At 28.4% G+C, this 13,011-nt stretch overlaps 1 protein-coding gene across 2 annotated transcripts in view; it reads left to right on the top strand.

The window, feature by feature from the left end:
• The window catches only part of LOC136978735 (collagen alpha-1(II) chain-like), a 107,408-nt gene extending 95,120 nt beyond the window's left edge, over positions 1–12,288 (top strand). For both annotated transcript variants that reach the window (XM_067274542.1, XM_067274534.1), the window contains 8 exons: positions 421–636; positions 1,394–1,447; positions 5,375–5,590; positions 5,858–6,059; positions 8,237–8,340; positions 8,448–8,519; positions 11,412–11,633; positions 11,723–12,288. In XM_067274542.1, the coding sequence (XP_067130643.1) occupies positions 421–636; positions 1,394–1,447; positions 5,375–5,590; positions 5,858–6,059; positions 8,237–8,340; positions 8,448–8,519; positions 11,412–11,633; positions 11,723–11,869 (1,233 nt within the window). In that variant the 3' untranslated portion in view covers positions 11,870–12,288. The remainder of the gene's footprint in view (positions 1–420; positions 637–1,393; positions 1,448–5,374; positions 5,591–5,857; positions 6,060–8,236; positions 8,341–8,447; positions 8,520–11,411; positions 11,634–11,722) is intronic.
• The last annotated feature ends 723 nt before the right edge of the window (positions 12,289–13,011 follow it).

Genomic DNA, 13,011 nt, shown 5'->3' with positions numbered 1-13,011 from the left:
GATGGTAACAATGAAATAATTTATTTTTTAAAAATCCATTTGACAAACTTGACATTAAAATGATTTTACAAAAAAAGCTGCAACTATTTATCCATTCTTGAGATTCTGACACTACTTTTCAGATTCTAAACAACATTTAAAATTTCTTTAGATTAAATTACATTAACCTTGTTTTTTCAAGACAAAATAACACCTTCTCTCTAAATTGGCATTCTTAGTACTTCTGTAAGCCTTGCACACCACACCTTATTTACATATTTCTTATCATCCACTAAGAAGATATACTAAATTTTCATTCAAGTATAAAATTAAAATTCTATACACTGTAAAATTTTATGTATTATATTTTGAATACCTAATATTTTTGAGAAAAATTGTTATAATTCTGATTGTTATAATTCTGATTTTTATAATTTGTAGGGACCCCCTGGACCTTCTGGACCACCAGGTCCAACTGGTGAAAGAGGGGAGAGAGGTGAGGTAGGGGCTAGAGGTCAGCAAGGACCACAAGGAAACAGAGGGTTACCTGGACCTACAGGTCCTTCTGGTAATAAAGGAGAAAGAGGCGAAGCAGGTCAAACTGGACCCAAGGGTCATCGAGGCTTGATTGGCTTACAAGGTCTTCCTGGTCCTCCGGTAGTTATTCATATTTTCTTTTTAAATTAAAGATAGAATTTAAATAATTATTTATACATTATACTCACTTCTATTAGTGGTTTTAAAGTAATAATTCAATTTGAATAAGTTTAGTATTTCAAATCTATAACACAGGCAAATTAAATTCAAATTAATTTAATTTTATGTTTAATTGTAATTTATTGAATGAAATTATGGTAAAATTTTTAAAATTCTAATAAGCTAAGTTTTATACACATCATGAGATCTTATTTTAAATGTCTGTTAAAAATTTCACAAATAGATAGAAATAGCTGTTAGACCGTTGGTGATTTTTTAAAATTTGATAATTTTATTATGTATTAATTATTTGTAACTTGCTGTATAAAGTTACAAAATATATTAAAAACTGATTAAACTTTTATAAGGAAATTTTGAAATAGATAATGTTTTAAAAGAAAATCAAAAATTAATATTAAAAATGTATAAAATCAATAGTTAAAGACCAATATATTGAATATTTAATATGAATTTTGATAGATGTAGAGAAACCTAATCAAATTCATTGATTTCTTATCTGATCATTTTCCCAATTCTTTCTTTTGTAAAGATTAAAAATACATTATTACATGTAGAATAATTGTATAACATTCTAAAATTGCTTGTACTATATCAATATAAAATTAAGTTAAATAAGAAAACAATTTATATATACCACATAACTTTAATAGTTTATAAAATTTATATTATACAAATTTAATAATGAATTATGTAATAGGGTGCTCGAGGTGATAAAGGAATGGATGGTCCTGCTGGTCCACCTGGCATGAAGGTAAATTATTAGTATTTATACTTATTTAAAATTATAAAAAAGTATTTTAAAGATATTATAATTATTATTAACATAATTATTATGTAATAAAGTGAAATTTAATTAAAACAGAATATCATTTGACTACACTAAATAGTTATTGTTAACCAGGAAGACTTCTGCTAGAGCCTTATTTTATTTTAGAATCACATCATAATAAGCTAATATATTAAATATTAGCTCTTTATTAATGATTATAATAGGTTTGAAGTTTTGACCTTTTAGTTATTTTTAATTGTATTAGTTTTATTTAATTGAATAATGCATAAAAATTTAGTGAATTTGTAGAACTGTATGGTTATACTGATATAGTTGTAGAAATAAAGAGTAGCAGACTGAGATGGTTGGGGCATGTTGAGCAAATGTCAGATGATAGAGCTGCCAAGAAGATCTATATAGGAAATCTGGGTGGCAGGAGATGTAGAAAAAGACCACTGAAATGATGGCTGGATAATGTGGAGGATGATTTGAGGAAGATGGGGGGTTGGTGATTGGGGGAAACATGCTGAAGATCATCAGGATTGAGCTGTGATTGTCAGAGAGGCCAAGGCCCTACATGGGCTGTAATGCTGAGGAGTAATAAAAATTTAGTACAATAAAGAACAATTAAAGAGCTAACATTCAATATCAAAATCTGAATTTATTTTTACATCTCAAATTTAAAAATTTACATAATTACAATACATACAAAGATACTGTCCTATCCTCATTTATGCAATTATTTTAAAATATTTATTTAATTATCTTAATTTGATTCAATAAATATTTTAAAACCAAGAATTATTATTATTTCAATATTATTTCAAAATAACTTTTGAACAAGCTGTAGTTATTTATTTGAAAAGTTTAAGAACAATTTTAAATTAAATTGATAAAAGAATTAGTATTAAAATAAAGGTTTTGGAATTCTCAAATTTGGCTATTACTATATTGTCATGCTTATAACCTGTAGTTTATCAGTGTTTAGAAGACAATTTGAAAGAACGCAGATTAAACAATGGAGTGAATTACATATAATTTTAGATTGTAATCACGAACTAGTGCCTATAGAGCAGTGGTTCTTAACCTTGCTGGAGGTACTGAACCCCATCAGTTTCATATGAGCATTCACCGAACCCCTTTTAATTGGAAAAATAAAATATAATTTTTCAAATTCAAAACATACGATATATATTTTATTGGTCCACAAAATAAACAAAACCATTATAGAACAAAACATTACGAACAAAGAACAAAATTTAAAATCAGTGTGACTGCTGCTGTTGCCTTTTAGACACCAGTTCGGAAATGCGAGGCTTTACCTTGGAAAGTGCCACTCACATGTCATTTTCGCAACTAAGTCTGTTCCTTTTCTTCATTTTAATGTCCAGCATCTTCGAAAAGGATTGCTCGCAAAGATATGTTGTCACAAACAGTATCAAAATCTCCAGAGCTTTCTTTGCAATAGCAGAGTACGTTACTATTTGGTGGCACCAAAACGATGAGAGCGTTGTTGTTTTGAAGAGTTGCCGTTGAACCTGGCTCTGCTGAATTTCAATGATTTCATTCAGGTATGTATCATTGACATCTGTTTTCTCAACATCAAACGTAAATGGCTGCCTTACCCATGCTGGATATAACTCTCTTGAAGGGAAGTACCCTTCAAGTGACTTTGCAAGCTCATCTAAGTGCATGGAAATTGCGTGCTTCAGTTCCCCCGATACAGAAATATCTCCGATTCCAGGCACATCATAATTCTTATTTACACATTTGTCTAGCAGGGTAAAGTTTGCAAAGTTACCGTTTTCTAGTCGTCGTTTCCACAATGGTAGCTTTTTTTGAAACGCCTTCAGGGCTTCTTCCACTTCGATGATGTTGACACCACTGCCCTGCATCTGTTGATTCAGATGATTGAGAGCTGCGAAGATATCAGCCATGTACGCAAGCATGAGAATAAATTCAGAATTTTTGAAGCAATCTGCATGACCATGTTGGTGCTCTTGCAAAAACAGGGCTAATTCCTCACGTAGGGCAAAAACACGATTCAGAACCTGTCCCCGGGATAACGACCGAACGTTTGAATGATACAGAAGTACCTCGAATTCAGACCCCATTTCTTTACACAACTCCTTGAAGATGCGGTGCCTCGGAGCACTATTTCGCACATAGTTCACGCATTCCACTACAATTTTTAAGACTTCTGCCAGTTTTGGAGGCATGGTTTTTGTTGCTAACACATGCCTGTGTAGAATACAATGTGTAACAATGATGTGTGGTACATTGGCTTTCACTAGCGCACCAAAACCAGACTTTCTTCCCAGCATGGCTGGAGCTCCGTCCGAACAAACTGCAGAAACCATATCCCACGAAAGATTATTTTCTTTGAAGAAGTCATCCACAAGTTTCTTTACATCGGCTGCCTTAGTTGTTGTTGTAAGAGGCTTACATAATAAAAAATCTTCCTTTATAACGTCGTCTTTCACATAGCGCACAAATACTGCAAGCTGACTTTGACTGGAAATGTCTGTAGTTTCGTCGAGTTGAAGGCTGAATTTTGCCAGGCTTGAAATCAGATCTGCAACTACTTGGGCCAAGATATCTTTGCTCATGTCGTCTATTCTGTCACTGATGGTGTCATTTGAAAGAGGAATTTGGGATAACTTAACTTCGGCCGCTTTTCCCAGCATGATATTTGCCATCTTCAACACGGCTGGTTTTATGAGTTTTTCACCAATATTGTGTGGTTTGCCCTGCTTTGCGATAAGGTAAGCGACTTCGTACGATGCTGTAAGGATCAGTTTATCGATGGGTACAAAGCCGAGGACAGGCAGACTACCCTTTTCATCAAATCTGGCCCTCTTCACCTTGAATTCAGCGAGTGTTGTATTTTTGTAATTTCCATGCAGATTAAAGAAGTGTTCTCTTAGTTTTGCCGGTGCTAGACTAGAATTGCTCAACTTGGCATTGCAAATCATGCAACAAGGACGCTGACTCCCATTACGTTCCGTTATACATGTGAATCCATATTGTACATATTTGTCCAACCACTTTCTTTTTTTGCTCGACATAGTATGAAGGGATTAAAATATTAAAAAAGAAATCACACAACGTACAATCATGACAGTCACAATTCGAATACTGGGCGCACCAAATTTCCTGCAGCATAGAAAGGCCAAGCGATGTTGCGTGATCACCCGCAGCCAATGATAGCCGAGTGGGGCGTGTCATCACGAACGTATGAGTCGGGTGTGTGCTTGACCATCTTGCAGGTCGTTTATACGTGTATTCGATTGGGACCTCTTCACTTCATTTCAGTTAGAGAGTAGTAGAAGTTAGAGAGTAAGAGAAGTTAGTTTCCCAATAGAACACACATTATGTAGCATTAGTTTTCGAAACCAATACGGTTTCTACGTCACGATGACGTCAGGTGGTTGACCTCCGCCGAACCTGAGACTGACTCGCCGAACCCCAGGGGTTCGGTCGTACCCAGGTTAAGAACCACTGCTATAGAGCAATATGGCTGCTTTTATAAGTATGAGATATATATTATTACTGGTTATACACATGCAAATACAGTATTTTCTTTTTAAATTTAAATTTTAAATATAATTTTTTTTTTTAATTTTTATTTTATTGACCATACTTTAAGCACCAAATTTATATTTTCTATTAGCTAATTTTTAATGGATTCAATGTTTTATAATTAATATGTTGTTTAATTGCTTTCTGAGATAAAGAAAACAAATTATATTTACAAAACATTTTGATTTTGTAATCGTTTGCTATGTATTTGTTGTTTATAAAGGAAAAGAAACTTACAATTTATTTAATAAATATTATTTATATTTTAAGTAAATGTTTTGCTAGATTGACTAAAACATTTTTTATAATTTAATAATTACAATATAGGGTCCTCCTGGACCTAAAGGACCTCAAGGTAGAGATGGCAATCCTGGTATTCCTGGACCTCAAGGGTTACCTGGACCAAGAGGACCATCTGGAGAAAGTGGCAAAAATGGATTGCCAGGCCCTCCTGGACCTGCAGGGCCACCAGGTCCACCAGGTGAATCATTTGGTTATGATGCAGCTGCATTACAAGCACTTTTAGGAAGTAGACAAGTCAAGGTAAGCAAAAGTGAAGAGGAGCTAATTTGAGTGATATTTTACATTTTATATATATAAAAAATATCCATATATAAATACACACCTTATGAACAATAATAATAATAATTAATTGATTTTTTAAATATTTAAACATTATTTATTTAACTTATTTATTAGGTTAATAATGAAGTTTTCATTTGATCTTAAATTAGAATATTATTGAAAACTTTTTATTTATGTCTAAAAATTTTAATTAAAATACTAAATAATAATAATTTATTAATTCAGGGACCAGATCCTATACTTGGAGATGAACCATTACAACTGTTTTCATCTGATACTCCACCAGAAGAGAAAAAACGAATTGTTTTCAAATTTTATGATAAAATGGTAAATGAATATAAAAAGTTTAGAAGACCAACAGGTAAACCAGATGCTCCAGCAAGAACATGCCGTGATCTTTCTGAGATGCAACCAGAGCTTCCAAATGGTAAGGATAATCATTAAATGAAGTTTTTTACCAGTAAGATTTTGTTCTCATTTAACACTACTTTAGTTTTTAGTCTTAATCTATAATTTTTTGTTATTAACTCTTTAAGCTCTGAAATGTGTTTCTATCCTTCAGGCTACAAGGGAAACTTTTATAACAAAACCAAACAACTTATTTATCATCCATTCAAAGCAAAATTGGACAAGGCCAATTTAGGCCAATTTCATGCTTAAAAAGTTAAACTTAATTGGTTTTAAATGTTTTCATTATCAGTTTCTTCTACTGTATAAAAATAGAATGAACATAGAAGTATTAAAACTGAATAAAAGATGGAAAAATAGCCAAGTGTTGAATGAAATTCACTTCATTGTGCCAGTACACTATAATAGAAGTATTAATTTAATATGTGTATTTTAAATTTTTTATATATTATTTTCCATAATACAAAATAAGGCAAACATTTACAAAAGTTAATCTCCAATAAAAATTTAATATGCACTGTTTTTGCTATTGTTACCTTATATAAATGTATATTTATACTATATGCTATATATTTAGTGTTAGCTTGAAATTATAAATTTTGCTTATAGATATGATATGTCATTTAAAAGAAGGAATTTGAAAAAAATAGAAAGTTAAAAAGTTGTTTTTCCGAATAAGAAATGGAAAGTTATAGTATGGGATAAGATTAGACACCCTAGAGAAGAACTGTCTACTATATTGTTTTTATTAATTATTTTATTAGAGCATCGATTATCCAACCCCCGATTAACCGACTGCGTTCTAGTTGGCAAATTCAAATGTCCGCTAGTGATGTGGCGCTACAATATTTAGTTATGTCTTGGCTACTTTAATATTATTTTTGTTAAATTTTTGCATGTTTTAGCTGGCAGCACTGGCTCGACCATAAAAGGGAGGCTAGTATTTAAACCAGGCCTAATACACTATACTAATAATGTATTTTTTCATACTTTTCGGTTATCCGACTTTTCAGTTATCCAACCAACCCCAGTCCCCAATTAAGTCGGATAATCGATGCTCTACTGTATATCCAAATTGAATTTTGAATTGAAAAAATTAGAAAATACACATTTCATGTTTTTTGCTTTCCAAATTTATTTTCATTCATAATTGTTAAGAAATTATCCTGCTAATTAGTTCATGCACTTCAAATAGTAGTTTGAACTTTTTGATTCAAAGTGAATAAATAAAAAAACTATCCCAAATCTGGATTGCATAAAAGAAAAGAAAGATCTGATTTATCAGCATATTAGCAAAAATAAGGAAGTTTAGGCCAAGCAAGTATCAGAACAAAACAGTTTAGGAATATATTTTATCACATATTCTTTAGCAATGGTATTAGCTTTTTGATATTATAATTGATATTTTTTCATTTAAAAAGAGAAGAAAGTTGTCATTAATATGAACAATTATTTATTGTGACATGTCACAATGCAGGGCCACAATTTTTAATCACCTTTAATTTAAACTAATTTATAATATATGCTGTTGAGTTTATTGTGTCTTGTTCCTGAACATCATACTTTTTCTGATAACAACAGTCATGCCAGTCATCTATCTAACTCCATGCCGAAGAAAAGTTTTGAATTGAAATCATTGATTCTTAGTTCATACTGGAAGTTTATATATCGTTAATCAGGGGCTCTAGTCCCTAAGCTTTCCATATATGATTTTGAACTTTATCTAACTTTATTCTTGTGATTAATGAAAGACAGCTAGACAGTCGGTGCCATTGGGAATTTATAGGTCTTCAGTTTGAAAATTGCAGCCCAATAAATAATGCTTATCTTTTTGGCTTATTCTAAATCATATACAGTACTTTTTTTAATAAAGAGACTAGTTTTATACCTATTTGTTATTATTTCTCTTTACTTAAGTGCAGTTTTTATGTATTTTTCAAATTTTGTTAGCAAAATTATCTAAACTTGAAAAGCAAACTTATTTTTTATTATATAAAAATTTAATTCCAATTATCAAGGTCCTTATAAATTTTTTATCTTTGGGCCCTAGCCAGCTTTTTTAAAATAGAAATATTCAATGAGTAGCCATCATAGTCCTTGTAATATTGTACATTTCATAAGGAAGTAGAAAGAAATTGCAATATCAGAATTGAATAATGACCCTGAATCATTTACAATCAAAATGCTTTTTTTTAGGAATTTATTGGATAGATCCTAATCAGGGAACAAGCAAAGATGCCATTGAAGTTTATTGTGATATGGAGAATAAAGCTACATGCTTGTATCCTACGTCTAATGAAGTAAATATATTTACAATAATATATATTAATTCTAATAGTTAATAAATAGTATATAACAAAAATTTATTTTATTAAATAAACATTCAAATATATTTTTTTTTTAATAGATTCCCAAAAAATCATATTACAAAGGAAGAAGTGTGTATACCTGGTTTAGTGAAATGAATGATGGTTTTGCAGTGAGTTGTCATTTTTTAAATTTAATAATGCATGTATAAAAGTAGTTGAATTATATAGTTTTATGAAAATATATTTAAATCATTTAATTTTTTCTTCATAAAATTGATTATATATAAGTAAATATTGTGGTTATCATAAATTTGCTAAAGTTTTTTAAATATATTTATTGATTTCATTTTGATAGTATTACTGTTGTTAATATTATAGAAATTAATATATTAAACAATGCAATGCTAATTTGCAATTTATTTTTTATTTTTAGAATGAGAAAAAATAGAATTTGAAATTTATAACATAGCATAATTTGTTTAACACCTAGTCTAAATAAATAGACAATAATTTTACAATTTGGTCATGTAATTTATTTTATATTATTTATTGATGTATGAATACCAACTAAAGAGGGACTATTTATTGTGTCTGAAATATGTTTTGAGTGTTCTTTATTATGTATATGTTAAAAAAGCCAGTAAAACATCTTTTATTAAGATGTTAATAATTGTTAAAGAATTTGTGAATTAATCTCATTCACTGGTGTGATAAGCCCATATGTGTCTATTTATTTAGACTAAGTGTTAAATAGTATTAAGGGCTAAAAGCAATATATTATTCCATTGTAGCATAATTTGTGTTATAATGATGATAATATTTAAATTGTCTAATTACTAAATATTTAAACTATGTAAATAATTATAAAAATTATTGAAAAATATGTAAAGCAATTATCCAAGAGTGTACAAAATTGACAGTGACAATTTAATTAATAACAATTTGCAAACTATAAAAATGCATGAATACATAAACAAATTTTACCAAATGAATATATGTTTGAGTTATATTCCAGTCAGAACAATCAAAAGTTATATTTAAGATATTAAATTAAAATTTTTACATATATACTTTAGAAAAAGTGAAAAACTGATTTACTGTTGTAATAATAATAATATATTAATTATTTTGTTTTTAAAATATTACAATAAATAATGTAAGGTTCAAATATAATATTGAAATTTTTTTATTCTAGAGTTCTAATGAAATCTTTTAAAACTAAAAATTTGTAGGGAGCACATTTGATTTTTAATAAAAACAGGAGGATGTTTTAAGTTTTTCATAATTTATTAATAAATATATTCATAATAGAATTTTATTTAAAAACATATAAATTCAAAAGTAAACTATAAGTAATATTAAAACACTTGTAGTTTGATAGGTATCACTAAATACTTATATCCTATCCTAATCTATTTTGCTATCAAACTATAAGTACTTAAATGGCAACTGCCAAATTTGTAAAGCGTTATGTATTATTCTGTTAACACGTTTTATAAATCTATATTTGAGAAAATCATTTGGTATCAAGCATTTGGAAGTAAGGTATTTTCTTATTGTTCTTGGCAGATTCAGGTTTAAATCCAAGTTTGAGATTAGAAGTGGTTTTTAATCCTTCACTTTATTTTAAGATTGCATCAATTGATGCAGTATTGCTTATAATAGGCTGGACTGTGATTAGTCATTTAATGAACTGAATTGAGTCAGTTAAAGTTATGTACTAGTGTTATATATTGCAAAATTAATCAGTCAGTCATTTGCATTATAGTATTTCAAGAAACTGATTTTTAAAAAAATCTAAAATAATCATACCAAGTATTAGAAAAGAAAACACTAGCAATATTTTTTTTTCTGATTTATCAGTATGAATGATGTCAATAAAGTACTATTTGCATTGGCTCAGTGTTCATTTTTCCATTACAGCCAAAGTAAACTTCTGGATATTGATTCTTATGCAAGTTCTAATAATAATTTAATAAAACATAAAAATACAGAAGATACAGAAAGTCTTTAAACATCTGTCTTCACAATCATCAGCAACATACAATCTTCTACAGAGAGGACTTTATTATGGAGGTTATGTCTCTGCAATAATGCAAATTGGTTAAAACATTCTCTGGTGTCATTGCCAATACTAAAATACAAGTAGTTCATTTAAAGTTGGCCAACAGTATTTACATTTACTGTCTTTGAACAACTTCCATTTGTTTTTTAGTAATGTCAATGTCACCAGAGGATGTTTAAACCAATTTGCAGAGACATAGCCTGCATAAAAAAGTCCTCTTTGTAGATGAAGATTGTATGTCACTAGTGATTGTGAAGACAAATGTTTGAAGACTTTCTGTATCTTCTATATTTTTATGTTTTATTAAATGTAAATACCATTGACCATCTTCAAATGTTCTAATAGTAATCTTGGTCATATCCATATAATTTTTAAATAATTTAAAATTTTCAGATTAAATTATAAAAATTAGATTTAATAAGTTACATTAATTTTAGACAAATGTAATTTGGATAATGCATCCAAATTACAAGAAAAATATTTTAGTATTTTGAAAAACATGAAAACAATTTTTATAAGATAATCAATGAGTTTCTTACATATAATGCCATGTGCAGATTAAGATAAACAATAATATCATAAAACACAAATTAATGTATTCTTAAATTTTTCTTATTGATAATATTTTATAACAGATAAATGTTGTTAACAATTTCTTTTATCATATTTACAATAAAATTTCTATTTATTTTCATATTTACTTTTATTTTGCATGTTATTTTAAATGTTTTTTTAAAATCAAAAAGCTGCTTAATAATTAAATTAATTAATCATATGGTTTTAGTAATAGGGCAACATTTTAGTTTTCAAAATACATTACATAATAACAACATTCATTTCAAGTAGTTTTGAAAATGCTTTAAATCTTTTTAATAGTTCACACATAATCATACTTACAAATATATTTAATAAATATAAAATAAACATATATATGTTCAATAAATTAAAAAATAATAAATATTAATAACTGATATTAAATTTTCTTTTAAAATTCCAGTTTTCGTACAAATGTGATCAATTCCAACTTGGATTTTTACAAATGTTAAGCCACGAAGCAGTTCAAAATATTACATATCATTGCCGAAATTCCATTGCATACTACGATGCCAACAACAAATTTTACCGAAGAGCAGTAAAATTAATGGCATACAATGACGTAGAATTAATTGCCGAAGGAAACAAAATGTTCACATACTCAGTATTAGAAGATGGATGCCAGGTAATTTAAGAAAATTCTCTAGTTTATTTAATACAGGATATATTGCTAAACTTTTTAAATTTTAACTGAAATTAAATTTATTAATATAGCATCGTAGCAATGAATGGGCTCAAACAGTTTTCCAATACAAGACAAAGAAACCTCAACGTTTACCAATAGTAGATATAGCACCACGTGATATAGGTTCTAAGAACCAAGAGTTTGGATTAGAATTGGGTCCTGTTTGCTTCTCTTAATATCTGAGAGAACAACAAAAAAAAAAACTTTAGCAAAACAATTTCAGATGGAGCTTCAACTCAAAAAATTTAATGTGAATAAATGATTATTTTCACTTTTATTTTCTGCTGAAAATATGGAAAATTAACGATGAAGATGATAGCTTAATACTTCAAAAGTATTAAAATGTTGAAGCAAAATACATTCTTACTAAAGTATTTGTTTGATCCACTTGATAAGTTTTAGTTTATGTTTTATGTCCAGGTTAAATAATGATGAAAATCCATTTGAAATCATCACTGCCAGTTTTCTATGTACAGCTTGTGTTTTTTATCTAGTCGAAAGAGTTACAATGTTTTATTTATGTGTTTGTCATGTATAACAATTGTTTCCTGCACTGCCATTCTTGATTACAAATAAAATTATTTTAAATTACTTATATTCATTTTTTAATATTATTTATACATATTACCCATAAGATTTTACATTTAAAATAATCTATAGAAACATGCAAAACCACATCTAAACACAATTAAAATTTTAATAAATTTATTATTTTTTTGTTATTACAATATTTATAACTATATTTCTTTTTATTAAAGTGCATAAACAGTAAAACACACAATTATAAAATTTTTTTATTAATATAATACAACATTCAATTTATTGTGCATTCAATAGATGTCAGATTAAACAAGGCCATGATTTGTGATATTGATTATACTATTAAACATCTGTTTGCAATAAAGAGACATTCACAACTGATCATTCTGTTTCAGCAATTTATATGATGGTTTATGTATATCTGGCAAATATATTTTTTATCCAGAAACCATTTGTGTTATCACAGCCACTGCTTTGATAAGCGCTAGGAATTATTCCTAGATATATGTATATATGTATATATTTTTGCAATATCTATATACTGGAACAATTTAAACACTGTGGTAAACAAATAACTGTAGTCAATTATAATCACAATTCTTTACACCAATATTTTAACAAAATAAGCATTAATTTTACTCATTTTTCACATTGTTTTATTTAATTTTAGAAATTAATTTTTGTATTAACTATGTAAAATAACTACAACATGCATAATTCTTATTAATGGCAGTTTCTGTGATACACAAAATAATTAAATTTTCAATGACATTTATCT

Source organism: Centruroides vittatus, unplaced genomic scaffold (assembly GCF_030686945.1).
Source record: "Centruroides vittatus isolate TY-2023 unplaced genomic scaffold, ASM3068694v2 contig_1154, whole genome shotgun sequence".
NCBI classification, from domain to species: Eukaryota; Metazoa; Arthropoda; class Arachnida; order Scorpiones; family Buthidae; genus Centruroides; species Centruroides vittatus.
The sequence above is the reverse complement of the archived record's forward strand: the minus strand, read 5'-3'. Positions and strand labels throughout refer to the sequence as shown.